At 43.9% G+C, this 25,018-nt stretch overlaps 1 protein-coding gene across 12 annotated transcripts in view; it reads right to left on the bottom strand.

Annotated features, from left to right (window-relative positions):
- Positions 1 to 25,018, bottom strand: part of KCNMA1 (potassium calcium-activated channel subfamily M alpha 1) — a 751,659-nt gene that overhangs the window by 126,239 nt on the left and 600,402 nt on the right. For 7 of the 12 annotated variants that reach the window (XM_057531254.1, XM_057531255.1, XM_057531250.1 and 4 more), the window contains exons 17-19: positions 18,528 to 18,614; positions 11,882 to 11,958; positions 1,273 to 1,446 (exon numbers count right to left, since the gene is read on the bottom strand). In XM_057531254.1, coding sequence (XP_057387237.1) covers positions 1,273 to 1,446; positions 11,882 to 11,958; positions 18,528 to 18,614 — 338 coding nt within the window. The remainder of the gene's footprint in view (positions 1 to 1,272; positions 1,447 to 11,881; positions 11,959 to 18,527; positions 18,615 to 25,018) is intronic. The other 5 variants (XM_007166550.2, XM_007166547.3, XM_007166548.2 and 2 more) reach the window with 1 other exon arrangement.

Genomic DNA, 25,018 nt, shown 5'->3' with positions numbered 1-25,018 from the left:
CTCTTTTCCCTCCTTGTTGCCAGTATAAATTAACTGCTGCTGGTGAAAATTTAGTTCAACCAGCTCTGGGCACTTGGAAGAAAAGAGAACGGATAATATGGTTACCAACACACGTGGTGGGTGCTTTCGAGAGGAAGGGATGAACACAGACGGACTGTCTTCTACCGCCCATGCTACCAAAAATGTGAAAATAAGGTGACAGCCATACTTTAAGGTATCCAAGTCCTCAAGCAAAGCACAACCTCTTCTGCCCTTAGAAGAGGTCCCTCAGTGAACAAGCTGGAGCTTTCAGTAGCATCACCCACGTACCATATCAGTAAAACACAAGCAAAGTCCATGCTGAAGACAAGGATAGTGTTGGGGGGGAGGGAAAGGTGCTCGGGAATCTGGTGTAGCTCAGCCTCGCCAGCTGCCACTGCAAGACCCTGAGAGACTCCTGAACACCTCTGAACTTGCGGGGGACAAAGACTGACCCCAAGGCTGCACGATGGACTCAAGGAAACCACGATGCTTCTCGGCTTATGATTTTTGTTGTTATTTGGAATCACAATTGCTACAAGATACCTGAAACAGGGGGCTATATTTCTAGAAAAAAATGAAAGATATTAATGGACTGATCCTTTGAATGAGTCATCTTTTTGAGGGGAAGCTCTAGAAACCAGCATAGGTTGGCAGATTCTTTTTCAGAGCATAGTAGGCAATCTGGCACTGGAGGAATGAGATACAGGTTAGGGGGACACAGTAAAAAAAAAAAAAAAAAAAAAAAAAAAAAAAAAAAAAAACCCATCTGCATTGAAACCCTGTTGTATTTTGGAAAGCATCTAAGCTCAGTAAAAGCAATTTCATGCCAGAGTTGGCTTGTTCTCTCTACACCGTTTTCCTTCCTCCTTTCGACCCAATCCGATGTCTAACCCCTTTCCCCAAATAGTAAGATATACATTTCCATGCATCTCTGTATCAATATAGTGTTTGATGTGCTTTCACATTAATTTCCAAGCATATTTATTTAAAGGAGAGAGGAATAATATCACTGGATTATAATATCACAGCCTGCACGCTCTTACAAGAAACACAACACGTTCACAGAATAGGGAGGGAGGCCTCCCCGGCACGTACACAGTGACACAGGCAGCGAGGGCAACACATCACCACATACACTGGGAGGAAAACATCAGCCCGACTGACTCACAGCACCACAGGGCACGACACGAGACGGGGGTGATGCCACAGACAGCACAGACATGGAACTGTATGTGTTGGGGTTAAACTTACAGGCACGGAAAGTGGTGGAGCAATCATTAACAGAGACAGAAGAAAGTGGGAAGGCTCTCTCAAGGGTGTCCACGTTACCACGCACACGGCCTGACATGCACGAGCAGTCACGCTCAGAACGTCCGCAATCAAAACAACATGCCCGTCTCATTCTCTTGTAGATGGACATCTTGGCTATAACCATGGGGTTGGATGGGACGAGAGGAAGAGCGGTAGTTAATGGCAAGGTCACACACAGCAAGGCAGCTGGAAGGGAGCTGAAGGGATTGAACACAGGTCTTAGTTCACATTAACAGTCTTGACCCAGAAAAAAAATGCAGAGAGAACTGTTGGTAACACTTTGGTTGTACATTGGAAAAAGCAGAGAAAATATCAATTGCCTGTAGAGTCCCCCAAGGCTGTTGCATATTATTTTCCTACCCTGGGTAAAGCGGGTGACCACGGGAAAGGACATGGCTGATGACAATCGGCTTGTTGGATGAGAAGCAGCACACATTAGAGACAGCAAAAATGCAACCAACATTTTTTCCCCTGGCACAATTAATACAGGAGGACAAAATATACACACAGCCAATCAATTAATTGCTTATTGCATACAATAAATGGTTTTTGCAAGATGCAAAAATATCTAGTATGTAGGCTTTCTAATTTCCGTCCATTTCTGGGCATTAGGCAGAGGCTGGGACAAGCTTTCATCCAATTAGATATGAAACGATTACGTGTTGATATAGAATCTGAGGATGCCTCTGCCGAACTTCCCCAGAGTGAGTTTACATGATGCCCACAGGAATTTAAATTTACTCTTGACAGAGCAAATACCCAAATCTGTCCATATAAGAAATGCAGCTCCTCAAGGCTAACGCTGCCTATTTGACATTAAAGGCAGTTTCACAAATAAGAAATCACCCAAAGCATATGAGATGTTGGTCTACTGCAATGCATTTAGCTACTTATGGGTGTATTTTCTGCTTGAAGCTGAGAGAATCTGAAAATCGCATCTGCTCTTCTCTCCCCCCGCCAAAAATTCAGAAAGTTATCGGGCTATTGGTTAACCATATTTTTTTCTTATATAGAAAATATCGGCCAAAAATAGATGAAAAATTACAAAACATGAAATGAGAGCATAGATCCCACATAAAATATCTTACTAAGATCTGCGCGAGGCACTGAGAGTTCCTCTCAAGCTAATATCATAGGTTCCGCACTGCCTGGGAATCCAACTTGAGTGCTAACGTACAGACCTTGTTGGACATCACTGTGATAGTTCTCAAGGCCCTGCACCTTCACCCTTCAAGCCAATTTATATTTCAGTACAAGAGAAGCTTTTTGTACCTCATTTTGGTGCTACAGCAGGCAAACATCTTGGTTTATCCTTAGCATGAACCTGCCTGCTCCTTTTGCAAGATGGGAGAAGAATTCACGTTGATTCCAAGCATCACAGCCAAATAGTCAGCTGAACTGGAGAGGTGTTATTCCCTGTGCCCACACCTTCCATTGTGAAAGTCATTTTTCCCCCATCGTTTTTTTTTTTTTTTTTTTTTCCTTAGTGGAGAAATGGTTGCACTCTTATTTTAAAATATGGCTAGTGGTTTTGAATGTTACAGTCACCAGCAAGAGGGGTTTAAATCTCTCCAGTGGGTCAAGTCCTGTTCTAAGACCTTTAAGACGTGCCAGTCTATTTGTCAAGCAGGGGTAACATTATGATTGTGAGGAACAGGCACTGGGGCAGATGAATGAGAGATCCCTTCAGCAGCAACTCCATTCCTGTAATCGTGGCTCACACTTTTAGCGACATGTTCTTTTAGCATCCTAGCTAGTCAGTTGTTCAGATCATCATCATGCAGCCCCAGCCCTGTTCAATGCGTGGGACATCATTCCTGAGCTTAGCTTTTATGAAAAAAAAGAAAAAAGAAAAAAGAAAAAGTTCCACTATAGCATTTGAATCAGAAGAATTTAGAAGGCATGGTGGGATTGCCCAGACACCCCAAACAGCAGTCGTCGAAGTCGAGAAAGGCAAAACAGTCTTCGGTTGAAGACATGAAAATAAAGTTATTTTAAATGCATCCAGATCTGGTGTACAACTCGCAGACCACTTGCTTGTTTTTTCCTTCTTAGTTCTTTTACTGGAAATATTGACTGGTTATTTATACAGAGGAGGGAAACGAAGATGATTTTTTGTTTCGCTGTAGATAAATTGTTTTGAAAAAAATTTAATCAAATGCTGTAGCAGAAGAGAAGCCCATCAAACTCTGAAATGCTATGCTTCTCATTAGCAACAGTGCCTGGTTTTCGTTTCCATACTGCCGTTTTGGGTTCATATACAATAATAGACTCTGACACATTTATAGGGAAAGAAAGTTCTTATATATATACCGTCTTTAAGGACAAGGGGAGGGAGGATGGGGGTGGAATAACTTTCAAAATGATTTTGTCAGAGGTAAGCCCATCATAATGGGTGATTGAAACCTCCTACTTGATAAGGGTTCAGGAGGAAACACAACTTCAAACCAGTGCCTCTCAGGGACTGTTTGCAATTGTTATTGTTGGCTCTTCTGGAGACCATGCATTGTTCTAAAATTTCATAGTGTTAGCATGCAGGAACAAGCTGAAATTGGTAATCAAAGCAGCAAAAAAAACCCATTTTCTATAAGAAGATTAAATGCTAATTGTAAGCACTCACATTCCAAAGCAGTATATGCATAAAAAAGAAAACATGCTATTTCTCTTCATTCCTTCCCAGTCATCAGTTTTACAGTCACACCAAATCCAAAATAGAAATCTCATAAGACAAACAAGCACCACCACAAAAAGGAAAAAAAAAAAAAAAAAATCAGCAAGAATGATGGATGAGAGGCTCAAAGACAGGACAGAAACAGTTAAAAATGATTGAGCCCCACACATTGACAAACCTTTGTGAATTATTACAATGTCTAGACCAAGGTGCCACCAACTGCGAGGTTGGCTCTTTTGCTTTACTTCTGGAATAGTCCATTTTCACTGAGCCCCTAGCGGGTGTCTTCACCTATATACTTCTGGGTCCACTTTCTTAAAAGGTAAGGCCCGTTCTGACCTCCCATCTGTTGGCTGTGATCCATCAGGCTTGAAGGATGTGTGTCCCAGCCAGGAAGAGCCTTCCTCTGGGCCATTTTATGAGTCACGAATAAGCTCTTTAACTAAAAATGGATGAGGATTTGCCTCTCTGGTGGTAGCTGTTCCAGGAGAAGTGGATACTCTGTGTGTAAAATTATACTCTCAAGTTGTAAAATAAAATCATATCAAAATTAAGTCGTGGACCTCCGACTTCAGAAAATACCATCCCTCATCCCCCTCCTCGAAGCTCTCTGCTTCCTAATCCTTCAGTTTTGTTTCAGTGAATTGTGGATATCCAGAACCACCGGTATTTTATTTCCATGTCTCCATGATTGTTTCCTTTTCTAGAGCTGATGTAGGTTCGAAGGTTAATTTCAGATATCGGAGTGCCACTTAAAACTCCCAAGGAAGGTTAGGTTTCAAGGAGCAATTTTGAAAGTTTCAGTATTTATTTAAAACAGAAGTAAGTTTCCTATCTACTCCCTGGCCACATAAAGTGCCCTCTCTCCTCTGGTGTTTGCTGATTTTCTTTTTTATCGAGTCACCCAATGCTCTCTTCCTCAATCTCAGTCCTCAGAAAAGGGAGTTTTCCCCAGGATCTCAATGGTAATACTAAGTAGATCTGTGAGGACATCTAGTGGATCTGTGTGGAAGAGCAGCTAGTTAACAGAGCACCTGAACTAGCTGGGAGAGGACGCTGTGTGCCTCTTAAGAATTGAAACGTGCAGTGTCATTTCAATTCAATGGCTTCTCCCAATCCACAGCAGATGTTTGGGGAAGAGCGGAGATGAAGGCGAGAGAGGTTCTAGGACATGGTGCTAGATTGGTCAAAAGTGGCAACTTGCAAGCACATCGGCTCTGCAGCCACGGCCCGCAGAGCAGGACCACTTCAGCACCAGCTGGCTGGGTCTCCTTAAAGCCCTGCTGTAGCTTCCTGAGACAGGGAACAGACAAGAGTGTGTCTCTGAGAGGCGTTAAGGCTGCAGCCACTTGTCATTCCATCTTAGTACTCTTGGAACTTTACGCTCAATTAATTGCCCCCATTGGCCGACTTAACTCGGAGAAAGCAGAAACAGAAGCCTCTGCAGACTCAGTTTTCTCCTTGGCCCACATCCTCAGGTTCTTGTTCTTGGACTGGCACCACAGATGCAAAGAGGTTATGCAGTTGCCAAGAGTTAGACCCTGAGTCTCACCTTTCTCCTCCAAGAACTCTGTCCTAGCAGTTATACAGTTTGAGAAAAAGCTTTAATGTGCTTGCCTTCCCCACGATGAAGTGCATATTCATCCAATGTTTCCATTATGACTTCCTAGTGCTATTTGTAGAGACAAAATAAAAGCATTTCCCTCATGGACTTCATCAAAGCCATTTATTGGAAGACTGAGAACTGGAGGATTTCTCAGACGTACTCTTGGACAACTTTTCTTATATATTCAAAGGTCTCAATCATGAGAAAGAAAACCTGTAGAGAAGGGGCTGCTGGAGGTGTAGCTTAGTTACTGCTCTTTCCTTGTGTCAAACTGACAATCGGTTGTCAGGTTCAGGTTCTCTGCTGGTTAGCCCTTCGGAGCCAAGCCTGGAATGGAAGAGGGAGCTGGACGCCATCCTGCTCTCAGCTCCATCTGCCTCCTGCACCAGCAACCAAATTGTCAGCCAATTTCCAATTGTAGAATCTTAATTTCCAGAGTGGGTTGGAAGGGGCAGCAAAAGCAGTGCTGAACTGAAAAGCTCAGGTGGCATTTCCCAACTGCTGGGGAAAAAATATTTTAGGTTTCAAATGGCGCAATTCAAGGCAAGACCGGGGGCAGAAGGAAAAAAAAACCCTGCCATTCAATTCACAGACACTTGTCAGATTACAACTTCCTGTTTAAAATCAACCCAATGAAGGAAGGATTATTTCCAAGCCTTAACTCTGGAGCTGCTCTTCATATTTCTCGGCAGCAATAAAATTTTAAGTTAAAATATCCATGGAAGAAAAAGTCCACCGAGGTGAAAGGTGAAGGCATTTGTTTGATGGGACAGTGGGAATCCAAGAGCATTCTTTCCAGTCCTATAAATGAGGAATGATGTCTTCACTTAGCAAAATTCCTCTGATTAGCTTCTGGAGGAAGGAGAAAGACCTTTCAGGTGGTTTTCCAAGAACGGAAAGAAGGGAAAGAAAAAGCTGGTTAATGTCAGCAGCAGAGAGCACACCAAACTAGCTGATCCTCCCTCAATACCATATTGTGGCTGGAGAAGACAGAGGAATTTGGCACGAGAGTTGTTTGTTGATTGACGTCACGGTTTCCCTCCAGTTCTGAAAGATCATTAGATACAGTAGGCAGCTCTGCAGGTAGGAAAGCGGTTCATGCCCTCAGGTCATTTTTCAAGGTGTTCTGCAGACAAGGGGAGCCACGGAGTCAATTTGGGCAGAATTTTGCTCTGAACCGAAGAAGGTCATTGTTTTGTTTTGTTGGTACATTGAGCATTCCACACCCTCCAACTGTGAAGACTAGCCCAAACCAGATGACCAACTTGCCTCTTCTTCTGCAAAGGAGCAGGAGAGGACCAGGTGTGGAGACATCTCCTGCAAACTCCAGGGCCGCTGGACTGGTCTACAGGTTGGGTCTCTTGTAGGTGAGTAAAGACGGATGCTTATCGCTGGTGCCGCTGAAAGCAGCACTGCTCTAAGTCACACACAGAAATACTGGCCTACAAGCTCCTCGTCAATTGCCACATCTTGCTGGGAGAGATGGTCCTATTCCTGGAGTAACTGACGTGCTCAGAGACTTATATTTACTCATTCTGGCTTCTACATAGCTCATTAATGCAATGGAACGTTCTCTTCAAGCCATCTTTTTCTTCCTTAAACAAGTAAATGGATCTTGCAAGACGCCTAACACGCATAGAGGAACTAGGTATGTCCTAGTGGGTATTACTGAGGGAGAAATTTTATTTTAAAGCAAGGTGCTTCATAGACTATAGGAAATAATTACCACTGTAGAAATACTTGTCTCCAGTAAGGCAATTTAGATACTTACACAGTCCCAAAGCTGGGTGTCCAATTAATTCTCTCTCAAGCACGTTCTCGTATAGAGAGGCACATATGGCGTAATAAATACATCACTCTCTCTATAAAATATCACCACGCTTATATATAAAAATGTGCATTTTTACATATAAAGTACTGGTACATATCATATATATCACAACACGGGAATATATATGTAGCATATGTGTTTCGTTCAGGATAGGGATTCAAGCTTAACAGCAGAGGAGACCAAGTATAATATATCAAAGGCAAGCATGACAATGAACCCCAATTGACGAAGCATCTAGAGCTAGTGGTAATTACCTCAGCTGACTCAGTGTCCCCTAAAGGTCCTGAGACAAGGCCTTCAAGAGAAACACTGTTGTTAAGGTCTTATTTTCAAGTGGAAAAATAAGACAGCGCCAGAAGCTGGTAAGAGGCTTGGTGGGGGTTGGGTGGGGGGGCAAGTGGATGAACAGAGAGGGGTTCCCTGCTCGCAGGGTTCTCCAGCACCAGGCTACTCTGCAGACCGAGTTGGGGCATGATGTCACTGCTACATGCAACATAAATACCAAAAGAAAAAAGAAACTGCAACTGTACAGAAAATAAAAGAAGTATCTCTTCTAGAGAAAGACAGGGGGAACTGGACTCCGGGCTGCTGGGAACCCGTTTTACTCACAATATATCACTACCAGTGTGCAGTTAAAATAGAGTAGGGGTAGTATTCCAAGGCAGCAAAGAGAAAGAAAATAAATCAAAAATATGTCAATGATTAGAAGTTAAAGAAAATTCCTTCAAACACAGCAATTTAGACATGACTTGTCCCCTAGGAGTCCACCTTTTGGCAAATATTTAGAGGCTGGGGGAGAAAATGTAAATCATTAGACTGGGTTTGTTATACAGAAGAAGAAAATAGGTAAATAGTAGATTCTGAGAACTTGCTCCTTGGCCAGACAGCTGAGTTTGACTCTCTTCCTTGATGGAGAACTATGAAGAAATGGGAAAAAATGCAAAAGTTAAACTATACTACCAGAGAATTTCCAAAAATGGAGTGCGCACACTTGATATTTCTCCAGATAGTATGACACGAGATGTTTAAGGCTGTTGAATGAAGGTGAATGGGGAGGTCGGGGGCTGGGTGGAGGGTTATTCGGAAAGGGAAAAGCCAGGTTGGGAGGGGAGGGTTAGAAAACTGTAGATAAAGACCACTGATGTCATCAGCTCTGCCCTCCCGGAAACTTATCATTCCAGGGTGAATTATTAATACCTGGCCTAACAGGTTCGGGCAGTTGACTATGGGTCGGCTGCCCTCTCCAACTTAGGGCACCAGGCAATGTGCATTCAAAGGCAGGAACCCCCCCGCCCCGCATTATTAATCATTCTAGCTCTGCTGCTAACAAAAGTTTCTTTGCAACCAAAATCTATCTTCGCCAATTTCCTAACCTGCCTGGTATGCCCTAGGACGTTCATGTTTAATCATTCGTTTTATTCGAACCACAATTTACACATCCACATCCGCAACCCGCCCTCTGTAACACAGAGGCTATGACCTTTTAATGAGGAAGAATGATATTTGGACAATTCTGATTGTTATCAAACATTAACCTCACAGCTGAGGGCCTCTATAAGACAAGGAGCCCAAGGAGGGGAGAGGGGTGCAGAGAGAGAGAGCAAGACCCTGTCACACTGGCTTGGCTTTGCAGAGACAGTCCTTTTGTAGCAATCTGTACCGCGCAGGACGGAGAGATCATTCGATTCACTAGCTGAACCAACGTTAAAGGTAATGAGGAGAGCAGAATTATTTCAAACAATTACGTGCCTCTCTCTCCAGGATAAAGTTAAAGTCAGCTGCCGTTTGCTTGCCTGGAACCAAGATGGAAAAATATCCTAGAGGTCAAATCCTCATTTCTAGGGACTTAAAAACCAGTCTGCTGGGTTCTACTATAGATAGTGCCCTGTGAGGAACATTCCAGCATCAGAGCAGGAGTCAGAGACGCTCGCTCTTCCTCCTGCCATTTCCACTCGTGCCTCCCTAGAGCCTGTTCTCTGTCCAGTCACCAGGGAGATCCTTTCAAATAAGAACTGATGATGTCATTAACTCATTTAAACTCTTCCAATGGCGGTATTTATCATAGCACTAAAACCCCGTTTCTTCCCATGGTCCCTGTCTGCCTTTTTGACCTCGTCTCCTACCACCCTCTCCCCAATCCCACCAGCCCCACTGGCCTTCCTGCCTTACCTCGAACACCACTAACTTATCCCTACCTTTAGCCCTTGCTCTTCTGTCTACCTGGACTGAGTCTCAGCTTCAGTGTCACCTCTCAAAGGAGGTCTTCCAGACCTTTCTAGCTGAAGCAGCATCCCTACAAGGTCCCTCACACCCTCAGGCAGTCTCCTCTCTCTTCACAGCACTTGTCTCTGTCTGAAGGCATTTAATTATTTCTGTGATCATTGCATGTCTCCATTCACTAGAGTGAAGGCTTCAGGAGGGCAGGGACTATCTCGTTCACTGCTCCATCCCTAGCACCCAGAATAGCGCCTTGCACAAAGAAGGCACTCAAATATATGTGAATGACCGATCAACACGTGAAAGTAGCCTTGTCATTTCACTGATACCCCCATGGGGCCAGGTTCTCTGGCAAATATCTGGTTAAGGGTTATTGGCCTCAATACTCTCCTACATTCCCCAACCCTCTCCACTACAAGTGTTTTCTGACATGGGTTCATCCTCTTGTATTTGTTACTCTCTCTCATGTCCTTCTGCCTTGGGATGTTGTGTTCCTTCTGATGGAAGTGATCTGGGTGATGCCTGGTCAGCTGAAATGTGTTTCTGTGTTTACAGATAACTGAGCTGGGCTGGGAGCACTGCCTGATGAGAGGGGCCTTTTGAGTTCGGAGTTTGGGGGATTGGTTGGGGAGTGAGTTTGTTCTGTGCCTTTATAGGCCCTTGGATGCTCTTCCTGGTAGGTTGTCAGAACTGGAGAGTTCTTAGGCCCCAAGAAGTTAGAGGTTCCTGTCCTGACATATGGATACTCATTTTGGTGAGGTGTCAGAGCTGGGTGGAGGGGGCCATGTGCGTTAAGTCAGTGGAGAAGGGGGAGCAAAACAGCGGACCTAAGCTGCCCCAAGCTTGGGAACCAGCCCAAGAAGATTTCTACAGAAACTGCTCTAGACCAAGAGTGTTTCTCTGGGTATTTACCCACGAGGCTGAGTGTCTCCTCCATGCTCCAGCAGAGTGATGTTGATGTCTCACTGATTTTGTATTTCCTGTGCTCCCCTTTACGGCTTCTGTGAAAGAAGCTCTTGCTCCGGTCATCGTATCTCAGGAATGGTGCTCTTCTGTCTGGTGTGTGCTTGCGATAAAGTATTTTATGGGGTGATCCTTTATAGTTGGGTTCTTACTCATCAGACCCAATCTCACCCACCGTGCCCTTCTCTCTTAGAAAAAAGACTAGGGCACAGCACCAAGAGAAGCCTTTGGGTGAGCCTGAACCCCTGTCTGCTGGATCTATGTGACTCTCAGCAATCTCATCCTCCCATGGAACTTGGAGCCTCACTTTCCTCTTTTTGTAAAACGGGATTAATAACACCATCTGCCAATTACGCAGGGTTATGGTGAGGAACAACAAAAATAACAATCATAAAGAGCTTTGGGAACATTAAATCACCATGGGAAGGAAGGCATCACTATCGTTGTTTTCTCCAGGGTTGTGAACAAATTCTATTAGGCAATGCAACATAATGACTGCAAACCTCACTTGAAGCCCTAGTTTTTCGAGAGCTCACCATCCACCATTCCTGATTTACCATATCCTTCTCAAGAAGTCCCAGTGTCAAGCTGCTTTGTAAGGAGTCTGAGACGATATGTCAGGAGCTATCAAGCCCAATCTAGTCTATCCCAAAGAGCAGTGGTGTTTGAGGTCAGTCACTGGGGCAATGGCAAATAAAGCCCATTGGTGATGACCAAGTTCCTTCCTTGGGCCAATCTGAGGGTATCACAATTGAAAACTCTGGCCTTTGGTACCCAAACTGGCAGGGATCCCAAATGCGAAGAGAGTCAGCTCCCGTTTGGGAGACCGAATCCTCAGACCCAGTTTCCAGTCGGCCCTAGCACGGCCATCTTTCCACTTGACAGCCTCTCATCCACCGGAAATCACTATGCAAAACCACTCCCTCCTCCAGGGCCTTGGCTGCCCTCCTTCTCTCTCATACACTGCATTTGCTCTGTTTGACTGGACACATCTACCTAGGCATCCCTTCAGAGTCAAGAAGTGGGGATTAGGCATGAGGTTCACGCCGAGGTGTTGATGGTGGTGATTTTCCATCCTCTGCTCTGATCAAGTGAGGACAGGTATTAATTTCATGTCTCTTTAAACTGCAGGGTGAAACATAAACATATTCAAGAACCTCTTGATGTTTAGTGTTTCTTTAAAAGGAAAAGGAGAAGGGAAATGAATTTGGGGATAAAAGGAAGGAAAGAGGGAGGGAAGGGGGAAAGAAACACTACTTACGCCGTTTGCAGCCGCATTTTTTTATTCTTTTGGGATCCGTGATGTCATCATGACAGGCCTTGCAGTAAAAAAATGCCCTGGAGAAAAAGAATGGAAAAACTGACACGTTTCATAATCCACCCAAGTGAAATGAGGACCACATTTCCTCCACCATGGTGCCAAATTAATGAAACACGCCAGCACTAATTTCCTTTAATCTTCTGAAAGGTTTAGACGTTTACAGACGGAAATGTTTGTTGCGAGACCATTTATTTCAAACATAGGATTCTGCGATTTGAGTCAGTGCTTCTCTTCATAAACTTTTATTTGAAAAGGAGCTGGGAGAGAGATTGCTGACGTGACACACCACATCTGCTCGCTCCTCTTTCATTTTGGAGAACAGCTCTAAATGCCGCTCATCAGAACACATGGGCAACCAGCCCTGGGCCCTTGGCGGGAAGTTAAATACATCGCCGACATCCTCACGGTCTGGTCAAATAGGTATTAAAGGGGCACAAGGATGACATTCCTCAGTCAAATAAAAATATTAGCCTACTCACTTGGAAAGCACCTTCTCTTGTCAGCCAGAGCGAGAGAGGTTGAGGAGGAAGGTGGAAAGGGAAAGTCAAAGGGGCCCTCTGTCAAATTCCTTCTGGGGTATCATAGCGCATATTTACTCCCAAATTGGCTGGACCCACTCCCATATCATCCAGGCCTGAGAACACATCATCACTGAAGGTTTTCTTCTTACTAAGGAGCACAGCTCATGTGACCCCTTGGATGGGGTGGGCAGAGGGTATTATAGGATTGGGTTGGATAGAAGGAGACCCAGAGGAAGCAACCAACAAGAAAATCCTCTCCTGTGACTCAAATGTTAATATATGATTACAAAGTCCATTGGCTGTGTCGGAGATATTCTGGATGAGACAAAACAAGGTCATTGGAGCACTATTTTTTTTTAATTCATTTATTTATTTATTTATTTTTGGCTGTGTTGGGTCTTCGTTTCTGTGCGAGGGCTTTCTCTAGTTGCAGTGAGCGGGGGCCACCCTTCATCGCAGTGTGTGGGCCTCTCACTGTCGCGGCCTCTCTTGTTGCGGAGCACAGGCTCCAGACGCGCAGGCTGAGTAGTTGTGGCTCACGGGCCTAGTTGCTCCGCGGCATGTGGGACCTTCCCGGACCAGGGCTCGAACCCGTGTCCCCCTGCATTGGCAGGCAGATTCTCAACCACTGCGCCACCAGGGAAGCCCCGGTGTACTATTTAAAATGCACAGGAATAGGGACTTCCCTGGTGGCGCAGTGGTTAAGAATCTGCCTGCCAGCGCAGGGGACACGGGTTCGATCCCTGGTCCGGGAAGATCCCTCATGCCGTGGAGCAACTAGGCCCGTGTGCCACAACTACTGAAGCCTGTGCTCTAGAGCCCATGCTCTGCAACAAGAGAAGCCACCGCAATGAGAAGCCCGCGCACCTCAAGGAAGAGTAGCCCCCGCTCGTTGCAACTAGAGAAAGCCCGCGCCCAGCAATGAAGACCCAACGCAGCCATAAGTAAATAGATAAATACATACATACATTAATTAATTAATTAAAAAATAAAAAATGAAATGCACAGGAATAGATGAAACAAAATAAAATGCACAGGGCCTAGAAGAACAGCACTGGGGGCCTGTGTCCTTTCAAAACTGGGGGATACTGTGATAAAATTCATTGGAACAGCCCTCTGGATGAGGGCATTAACAAAATCCTTGGCTCACCGCCTTCACCATTCCCAACATGCGACTGAATGCCGGGGATAAACACAGTCTTTCCTTGACCCGGGCTATAAAGAAATAAACACAGTTCTTGACCATTTTCTTCTTGGTTCCTTTTTGTTTTTCACGGGACTTTATTTATGGCTGGCACTGGTTGGAAAGCAACATTAAGACTCTGGGATCTGGGAGAGGTCTTGCAGATCTTGCAGTCAAAGTCCCTGGGACTCAGTGTCCTCATCTGTAAACTGGGGAGGTTGTTGTGACCTGCCCAAAGTCATTCTGTCTGGACCTTGGCCGGCTCCAGGACTTCTAAATCCAAGCCCAAAGTTCTTTCCAACCTAGCAGCTCACCCACTATTTAAATGCCAGTTCTCATCCATCTTGCAAAAAAAGGAAAGGTAGCTGACTGCTTGTCTGAGTGACAATGTGGCTAAGAACCCAATCGGTGATGACCTGCCTTGAAAGGGGAAGGACAGGAAAGGAGGAAGTGATTTTGCTTCCACTTCCTTTGGCCATTTTCTCCCCCATTTGATGCTATACATAATAATAATTGTAACCAAAATAACAGCTAGCATTTAGAGAGCACAGATTATAGGCCAGGAGCTGTTCTAAGCATTTTATAAGTATTAACATATTTGGTCCTCGAACAATCCTTTGAAGGAGATATTATTATCTCTGTTTTACAGATAAGGAAACTGAAGCACAGAGAGGTTAAGTGGCCTGCCCAAGGTCACACAGCTAAGAGTGGCAGAGCCAGGATTCAAATCCACAGTCTAGTGCCAGAGCCCAAGGTCTTAACACATCTCTACTAAAGAGGTAGTGAGAGGATGATGAGTCTGAATAGACTATTGAAAAGATAAAGTATGATTACTTCATGAATTAAAGCTGGATTCTGAAAGTGAACTATTCGAAGGGCCAGACAGGTAAAGTTAAGGAGTGGTGACCTGGAGACACCGCCCCCCCCCCACAACTGAAGGGAGCAGAGTACCTAAGCTCCAGCTGATTTTTGCCAAGTGGCACTTCTCTGCAGGCACCATTCTCTTCCCCATGCATCTCTGCCTCTCATGCTCACCTGGCAAAGCCCCGCCCTACTGCACACCTGCACCCAAGCAGCTGAGCATTGCTGGGGAAAGGACACACCTCTGTGCCGACTGATCTCACTTGAAATCCATGGCTGTGGATTCCGGGGGCCTTTTCACGCTCTTCGGGATTCCCCCCCACCCCCCGTACCTTCTCCTCCCATGTCAATCCCCTCTGCCCTCCTCACCACTCCCTCTCCTCCCACCCCTTCTCCAAACAGCTGGTGACCTGGCCCCATGCATCATCAAGACCAGATCTGCATCCTGCAAGGCTGGCCTTCAGGATCTCCTTGTCCTCAGGTTCTCCAGTTGTTTGGCCAATGGGAGGGGACACAAGGAGACTGGAGGGTGGTCATGAAATGGTAGTAGTGACATTTCTCTACTGAAGGATACGGCTCCTGCCAGGCAGCCTTTCCTACACTACAATCTCTCTCTCCGGGTTCTGATAGCCCTCCTTCCCCTCGAGTCTGCAGATCCAGGGCTGAGAGTGGCTCCCCTCTGTTGCTACCTCTGGGGTGCTTTGCCATCCCTTATTAGTTTCCCTTAACTCTCTGCCCACAGCTTTATATGGATCCTTCATAAAACTCTTCTCCCTTTTCCCATTTAAGTGTGTCATCTGTTTCTCGCCAGGACCCTCACTGATACAGCACCCAAATTTACATCTCCAGCCCTCACCTTTTCCCAGAATGCCAGAATCTCAGGTCCCGCTGGCTTTATGACATCTCCATGTGCGTGTTTAGTAGGTACTGCCTGCTTATCCTAGTCCAAATAGAATTGATTTCCTACCACCTCAAACTTGCTCTTTCCCCCGTTTTCCCCATCTCAGTAAGATGGAGTCACCATCCCCCCAACTGCATAAGCTCCAAATCTAGGCTCCATTTTCGATTTCTCTTCTTCCCCTCACTTCTTATATCCAGTTCATCAGTGGGTCCTACAGACTATCTAAAATATATCCTGAATGGCCCTTACTTCTCTCCACCTCCACTCACCAATCTAACCCAAGCTATCATGTCCCACCTAAACTATGCAGCAGTCCGTGAGTCTGTTGGCCTCCTCTCCCACCCCACCACATCCTATCCTCTACCACGCAGATGGAAACACCTCTTAATTACATAAATCAGACTACATCACCCCCAGCTTAAAACCACCCATGACTCCATTTTATACGAACACAACCTCTGTAAAAAGTCCTATGGAAACGAGCCCCTGCCTTTCCCTCTAACCTCACCTAGCCCACTTTCTTCCCCTAGGTTCCCTGAACACGACAAAATTGTTCCCACCGTGTCTCCTCTTCCCTTCTGATCCCTGTATGATGGATTCTTTCCCATCACCTCCATCTCTGCTCAAATCTTTCTCCCTCAGAGCAGCCGTCACTTATCCCCAATCTAAATCAGCGGCAGCTGCATTAATTCTTTGCACCACGAATAAACCAAACTGCAGTTCTCTCCTCCCCAGAATGTGAGCCCATGAGAGCAGCATCTTCTCCCCACTGTTCACCACTGCTTCCCTGGCGCCTAGTACAGAGTGGTCTCAGAAGTGAGTGACCTACGCACATTTGATAAGTGAAGGAGTATGAGAATGCTTGGAGGCTTTCACTCCTCTCTTCCTAAAACACTGCATCTGAAGGTTTCTCTGAGCTACAATCCATTAACTTCTTCCGTTGCTTTTTTGCAGCAGAGGGTGCAAACTCAATACTAGATCATCATAATCTACTTTTCCATTTTTACAAAACTTGTTTAGTTTCCTTCAAACCTCCGATGTCCTTTCTGTGGGTTTCTGCAGTCTTCATCTATTCGAAATCCCCTAACTGCCAGCATTTGCTCTTGACACATCACACACCGTGGAAAATTACAGGCTGGCGTCGAGGCTGATTGTGTCAGCATGTATTTGTGAATACCATAAAGCACTGAAATGAGACATATTGCACTCCCTAATACAGGAGGTAATTTGTTTTTTGGACTGCCTGGTATTTGTGACATTCATTAGTGAGAGATGCAATAGGAAATAGAATTACACAAATGGGAGCTTCATATTATATTTGCTATCTGGGAGGTACCTGTGATCGATGGTGCCGCTGTGCTCCCAGCCCCCATGCGTGGTGCTGTGCTGCTGTTTCCAGCTTTTGTGCCTCACAGTTTGGACGGGGGCACAACCTTCTCTCCCAGAAGACCTGGAGGGGCTTCAGTCTCATTTACCCTCACACTTGCCTCTCTCAGGTGACCCCAGTTTCAGGGGTACTCCTGGAAAAGGTGAGGGTCCAGGAACTAGATAAGGAGGTTTTCCTCTTCCACACCTGAATAATGGCAATCCTTTCCCAATTTCCAGAAGTAAACTTAAATCATTAGATTCCTCAATCTCAAGGATATTTTTTTTGCTTCTGCACCCCATTTTTTCCTAAAAGCTTTTATAACTAGTATGGCTAGTTTGTAAGAGTGGGTGAAGAAGAAGAAAATAAGTGTCAGTTGTCAAATCTCATAGGTCTGTACTCCGCGTGGCAGGCTCACCTCTTGGCAAATAATTAAGAACATAAGCTCTGGAACGGGACTTCCTGGTTTTAAATCCTGACTTTACACTAGCAGTGTGGCTTTGGGCGAGTTAGTTAACCAACCTGCGCCTCAGTTTCCTCACATGTAAATGGGAATAGTAATGGTACCTGTCTGAGTTTGTCGAGAGGATTAAATGAGTTCATCAACATCTGGTACCTGGTTCTTGGAACAGTGCAGGCGCACACTGAACTCTGCATAAGAATTTGCTAGTGTTTTTAAGTGTGGTCGAAAATGTGGGTTTTAGAAAAGGAAAGACCAGTTCTAATTGGGCTCTGTCACTTGCTTATGGGCTGCATGGCCTTGAACAAATCACTTGTCTCAATTTCACAGATGAGGAAACCAAAGCCTGAAGAGCTTTAGAAGACCTACCTCACCAGGTTATTTTGAGGAGTAGCATTAAAGAACACAGATCACCTAGCACAGGCCTGGCTTTGAGGAGGAGCTCACTGAATGAAGACAATAGGCTTATATAAAAATGATAGATCTTGACAATTCATCATTTATTTAAAATATTTTATGCAACATTGTTGTTGAGCTGAGTGACCTGTCTGACCATCTGAGTCACAGTTTCTACCAGTAAGTTTTTCCTAGTTCACAGGCTAGAATCAAATATAACAATAACTCCATGGTGTTCTGCAAAAAACCCTATGATTTCCTGGGCTGCTTAAACAAGTTTGAGGATACTAATAAGAGTGTCATGAAACACTGAGGCCAGTGAAATCCTGGGCTGTACCTATAGAAGCTTAAGAAGTGAACCTGACAACTTCAGCCACTTACCTAGAAGGCCACCAATAAAAATACAGCCGGTTTAGTATTTCATCTGAAATTAATCCAAACCTTTTGAGATTCCATGTGGCACTTAAAGTAGAAAACGGTTAATTCTCGAGTAAATCTGTCTGGATAATATTAAGGAAACAGCACTAGACAAGGGGCCAGTTATCCTATGTTGTGTTGTTCTGGGTCATCAAGAATCAGGATGATCTTGAACAATCACTTAGGCTCCCTGGGACTCACTTTCCTCCCCTGGAAAATGAAAGAGCAGGTATCTAGGGCCTCCTAGATCTAAAATGTTATTATTCTAATTCAAAGGTGTGGAATTGATTGTGTGAAGAGGAATCCATGAAAGCATTTGAAAGCACACTCTCTTTTTCCTAAGATTCAGCACCATTTGATACCCACAGACATGTTAAGAAGCTTCGGGGTTAGGGCCCGGTACACATTGAAAGCATATCTCAGTGGATGGAGATACATATATCTGAGCCAAAAAGGAAGGCAAGTGAAAATAAACCCTTACCTTTTAACTTCTTTGGCATCGCTTGCGATGAAAAATCCTAAAGTACCTTCTTGGATCTTAAGGTGGTTTCCAGGATTAATTAATATACTGCTCAGTGAACAAAAACAAACAAAGAAGACATAGTTATGAGATCGTGTTCTGAAGAAAACCTTGAAGGCTACACCGTACTGTTAACTTTATAGGGGGCCCACTAGTCTAATGCTTTCCCCAAAGATTTTGTCTACAGCCTGACATCCACTGTCCCACACATTTAATTGGATAACGCCATCATAAAGGTCTGCTGCCCAGTTCCCAGGCTGGCATACTCCCAGTTGCAGATATCAAAGCAAATCCAGGTTTTAGGGCCAGGTTTGTACAATGGGATTGCCATGGGCTTCTGATTTGAAGCAAAGTTCCTAATAATATATCCTTTTGGAAATTGCTGTTGACGGTCAATGTTGAGTGTTATTGGTTTAATAGAGCTATGGCTACGCTAATTTTCCATTAGATGACAGAGCATTAATGGGACCCCTATATGCATACAGAAACATACATATATGCACACCACATACTACTGCAGGGAATGGTACGGGACACCTGTAACCAATGCAGAAGCAAACAGAATATCTGCATGACACTGATAAGGACATGGAAGTGGATTCCATGTGCAGCCTGGGTAGAAAGAATTGGACCTACCCTAACAATGAGAAAGAAAAATGCCAGCAGTTGGAAATACTTAATGATTCCAGTCTGCTGTTTACAAAGATGTATGGGAGTGTTTGATTAAGGTATGTGTCTAGTATATCCTGATTGGGGCCAACTGTAATTAGAAAACGAATGCAAATTATCCCCCAAAAAACTTCCCCTGCGGGGAAGTATGAACCTAAATATACCCTGTCCTATTTCAAAGTGGTATAAATAGATTAGCTGACCAAGTTGTGTTTGGACTGACAGAAGAGATAAGTGTATCCTAATCTAATAAATGGATGAAACAAACAAGTTTAATTGTCTTCAGATCAAAAGCAGAATACAGGGCTATCTGACACAGAGACTGAGATAAGGCTTTGGGCTTAATGGACACGGAATTGAGGCACTGTAAATGCAGCACTAGATACGACAGAGGTATTCTTTGATCTGAAAAGCTGGTGTTTAAGGTAATAGATGTTTGGAATCAGGCTAAAGGAAGTCCTCGACTGTCTAAAACAATCAAAACAGAGAATGGTATTTAACGTGTAATCTTTAACTGCTGGTAAAACCATTCCCAGAAAGTGCCGCGACCAACAGAGTGATGTGTCTGTAGCGAGACAGGAAGGACCCAGATGAACCTTTGTTCTGTTCGGAGAACTCACAGCAGATCATTACTGCAAAATGTCTGTGGTCACAAGAAGTTCCATCATTACCCATAACAAGACCTGACAGGGGGAAACCAATCCTGTGACGTCGTTGCGATTAACACTAAATAATAGCAAGAGTCCATGAAGATTTGAGTGTTCTGCCCTAGAACCACAGACAACAGTGAGATTCCTCGCCAGTCAGGAAGCAGCAGGCCATGCCAACAGCACAGCTTGCGAGGGGCAGAAGCTCCATACAGGCACCTCCCAATCACCCCTACTACAGCCCTTCACCTTGGTTTAAGAGCCCTCTGATTTTTCAGGATCATGGGAGGGAAAAGGTCAGAGTTTATCACAGTTTAGATGGATCCCTTTTTCAAATCCAAATAAGTGGAATGGTGTAGAAAGGCAGGATGCTGGATTTTGCACTCTCCTGCCCCCTTGCCTGCATGGCAGTTCTTCTGTGCCCTGGTTCTGCAATCAGAAATTATGTCCAAATTCCAGCCCTGCCATTCAGTAGCTGTTTGACTTTGGGCAAGGTACTAAATCTTCCTAGAACTCAATTGCCTCACCTATGAGATGGAGATGAAGATAAGCACAGTCTTTTTTCAGAGGATTAAGGGAGATGACGCACAGGAAGCTCAATGCATATTAGTGATTATTTTTATTATTTATTATTGCAAAAAAATGCCCCCAAAATGCCAAAATTATCACTTTAGCTGGCCCCATGGAATGGAACACAGGACTACTTATCAAAATACCCTGTCTATAATGAGATAAAAAGTTACAGGGTGAAGAACTATACACTCCAGAATAACATATAGGGACATATATGAAAAGTTCTGGGTTCTTCTGGAGTTTAAAGGAACTAATTCCTTAAAGTTGGATAAGCCTACATTTTGATGTGTATTCATATAAGGGTGTAAAAAAAGCTTCTGAGTGAAAAAAAATCCTATCATGATTTTAACAATGCAATTCAAAAGAGGAAATTTGACACTCATCAATGTCTTGGTGACATATATGCGCAAAACAAGCCTCGCACAGAACCCTGTTTCCCTTTTTTACATCATACGCTTCATTAATTGCACTCCAGTGATCAAGCCCATTGTGTCATGGTTCCCATCAATGGAAAGTTTCTTTTCATTTCCTTTGTTCTTTAGCAACAGTGAATAAGAAATGGCATACAGTGAGAATTCGGGACTGTCATTCCGGAGATGGCAGGTTGAGATAATTTATTACAGCCTTCAAGCCTTGTTTTAGTCAAGTTAGTGTGGTGGAGGGGAAAGATTTTGGGCACTGATGTAGCGCAGATTTGTGTTCTAATCTCAGTTTCACTGCCGTTAAGGGAGCAGGTGCCTGTGTCGGGCAGCCGAGCTCAGGTCCTGGCCTTGGGCATGTACCTGCCGATAAACCTCACTATCCTCATCTGTAAAATGGGGTGAATAATCACTAGCTTAAAGTGTCACTAAGAGAATTAAAGTACATACTATGTGCAGAGTGAGGGCCACATAGTAGGTTCTTAATACATGGTCACTATTAATAGTAAGCCAGGTAATTACAACAACTAAACAAGAGGTAGATAATTTCTCACAGCATCACAGCTCTCGTTTTGCCTTTGGTGCTAATAAACTACCTAGGAGGCATCCCAGTGGCATTGAAAGACCTCTGTATCGACCGCAGTACCTGACACATTTTATCTCCACGCCACATCTGGAGATGGGCTCATCTGGACTGCCCATTGGTTGCACAGTGGAGTATCTCTCTGTTCTTTAAAGCTTATGGCTGATTGTTCAGGTATCGAAAGCACCTCCAAGGACATCACTGACCGTGGGATTCCAGGATGCCCTCTAGTTCTCTTCTGGACAGAGGGGAGAGGCTTTATATCATCTCTATGTAATGATGTGAGGCTGCATCATTTGCAGTATACAGATCAAGCTAAGGCAGCCTTCTGGGCAGGAATTGAAAGACTGAGGTCAGCTCTCGAGAACAATGAAGGAAAGACATCTAGATATCTAAGGAAGCTCGCTGTGCTGGATCCCACTCACAGATTTAAGGGTTTGGTAAAGAAGCAGGTGCCCCTGATTTCAAGGGACCTTTGCATATAATACTTCCTGTGTAAGGGTACTAAGTTTCAAAGTTTCTCTGAGGAAATATGTTACTCTTTTTGATATTTTAGACATTCAGTCTTCTATCCACATTCCAAATCTAGAAAGTTTAAATAGAGTAAATCCTCCTCTCTTTGAAAATATAAAAAGATAAGGATCCTAGACAGAAGTAACTTTTTTCCCTGCCAAATGCCTGCTACCCTTAGAATATGTTATTGATCTTCTAATGTGAATATGTAAATCTTGCCAAAGATCTTTGATCTCAAAAGACTATCCAATGTTAAGTTTGTTTGGCTCTTACGGCTGCCAAAAGTCTCCCTCCTTGTGCCTCACTTTAAATCAGGCTTTTGCTCCAATTTTGTCTAATTCACTAGCTTATCAGAGATAAACTTCAAGATGTGTCATGTGAAGAATCAAGAAAATCTCTAAGAAAAAAGTCCATATATCAATTAGCAGAATTCCAATGGGGACATCTTCTTGGCAGGGGTGGACTTTCTCTCAGTTCAAGGAACTATAAATTATCCTCTTTCTTTTATGACCTTGTTAATTTCAACTGAAAACATTCAGTAACAGCTGGAGGCAAAGGGCTGGTGTGGTCCCTTCCCCAAGGATTCTTGCTCTCTCTCTCTTTTTTTCCTTTGCTCTCAAACTAGTTCTGTATCTAGACTTATTCTTTGGCCCCTTATCCAGTCCATGAAGCAAAGATGTATTTTCTGTAGGGAACCCATAGTTAAGTAAAAGAGTGAAAAACATAATCCTATTTTATTTACTTTTGTAAACAAGTTTCTCATAGTAGCCAGCTTAGAGCCCTGCATGCAATAGGCACATTTCAACTATCTGTTGAACGAATGAAAACCATAAGCAGTGGTCTCAGTTCCAAAAGTGTCTTCTTTCCCTCTCTAATAAAGAGAAAGGTAGTCACAGCTGTTCTTTCAAAGAGCAAGCTGCAATTCTTACCAGTCAGGCCTATCAAAGGAGTGACCACACCTCTTCTAGGGGGTTGGCAAATGAGCTAAGAATCTCCCAGGTGCATTAAGTATAAATATGTAAATATACAGATATATAAACGGCATGTCACTTGGGGAGTTGGAACAATTGATTTCAATATTGAAAACACCACTCACTTAGAAACTGAAATATGAGTTCCTAAACATGAAATACATTCACATGAAACTGCTAGCAGGGCTCAGTCTAACAGGGAAACACCCTGTCGGGTTCCTCCGGGAAGGGAGCTCCAGCTCTCAAGCTGCAACTCATTTCATGGTGTATCTCTTGCTGAACATTGGTCAGGTTGGAGATTTGGGGCTTGATGGGGCAAAATGATTTATTCCCTTTCTCCACCACTCATGCATAACAACTGGGAAACATCTAGTTATCCCTTCTTCAGTCATCATGAACTTTACTTGTTTGCTGTTTTTGGAGACAACCAAGGATCAGTAATTCAACTGAAACAGATATTTTTTTAAAGGAAACTTTTATCCATTATGGATAAATATGACAGGTGCATATTTCTCTCCTCCCTGCCCCCCAATTTTGATAGGTGTAGCGTACCATTCCCTGAGCAATTACAAAAATATCACTCACATGAAAAGATAGTTTGTACTTGAGAACATGGTAATTATATCTGTGTCTAGCAAGCTAATGGGACTTCATTAACTAGAGCAAGAAGATAAGAACCATCTAGAACTTCAGTTCATGTTGTGCCCAGATGAATCATGCCACTGGGAAGTGGCCTTTCTGACCACACAAGGTCACAGATGATTGCTATTGCATGGGACTTTGTTTGACCCAATTGTTGCCCTGCAGTTTATGGGCTGTGTTAGGGCACAGCCTACAGAAACCCCAAATCTCAAATCTTATTGCCTTTCTGACACTTTTCATTACTTCTATGCTTTAAAATATATTCAGCTGGAGTCCCACACAACTAGACACACGCACTTTTCTTACAGAATATATGTAAGAGCACAGTGTGTAGTCCATGGTTCAATATATTTGAGCCCAATTCACTGACACAGACACAGCATAATAAAGATTGCTCCCAGTTGGTCACACTCAAATGACTGCCACTGTGGTCTGCCAATGACAGGGGCAAGGACTTGTTTAGCCTGAATCCATCTCGGTAATTTTAGAAATGGCATTTTTAAATCTATTTTGCACATAAGGAAAAGAGCAGCCATATGGGATGGGGAAGAGAGTTCATTTGGGAAGGACCATGCTGGATATTTGGTTCTGGGAGCAAGCCGTGTCACTTTCTGATACGCTTCAGGACAAGTCATGCCTACGTCACAACATGCCTTCACCACAAGATAAAAGCACTCAAAGGCCAAAAGCCAACAGCAGAGGTGCAACCACTGTGGACCTTTGAAGATGCAAAGTGTTGCAGTAACTTCTCGCAGTTGGATCATATCAATAATACCAAACTGACAGGAAGCCACCTCTACTCAAGAAAATCACAGAAGAATCTGACTTTGGAAAGAGTTCCAGACAAATACACACAAACACACACACACACAATTACAAACACAAACACATGACAGTGATTACAATCACAGAGCAAAACAACTCTAGAGAAGATGAACGAGTAGGCATCTCAATAGTATGTTTTCAACAGTACTGTCTTCGAGAAAATGACACTGGAAATATTAACCCAAAAAGTTGAAAAAAAAAATCTATCGATGAGGATTTGGTCATGCTTCGTGCAACGTAAAACAGCAGCAAAACAGGGTGAGGTCACATGGTGAAAGCTGAGATACTTCATATTAAGAAATATGCCCAAACACACTGGGAAGAAAGAAAGCCATGATGAGTTCATCTCAATAAACAGTACTCATTCAGTAAATCAAATGTGATGATCTGGAGATTTAGTAGCAGTGTTCTAAGTCTGTACTGAGTACCGGCCCAGAGAGAAAGTATGCCAAATGTTATCATCAAAAGTAGCGTAAGGGAAAAGAGTTAAGTGTAAGGGCTTGGTCTCTGTTTTGTGGATAAACGGACACAAATTCAGCTCTACAAACGGGAAACCGGACACAGGGCAGAGGAGGTCACTGGGAACGTGGATGTGGTATGCAGACAAATG

Source organism: Balaenoptera acutorostrata, chromosome 16, assembly GCF_949987535.1.
Source record: "Balaenoptera acutorostrata chromosome 16, mBalAcu1.1, whole genome shotgun sequence".
Classification (NCBI taxonomy): domain Eukaryota; kingdom Metazoa; phylum Chordata; class Mammalia; order Artiodactyla; family Balaenopteridae; genus Balaenoptera; species Balaenoptera acutorostrata.
This window is presented reverse-complemented; position numbering and strand designations above follow the sequence as displayed.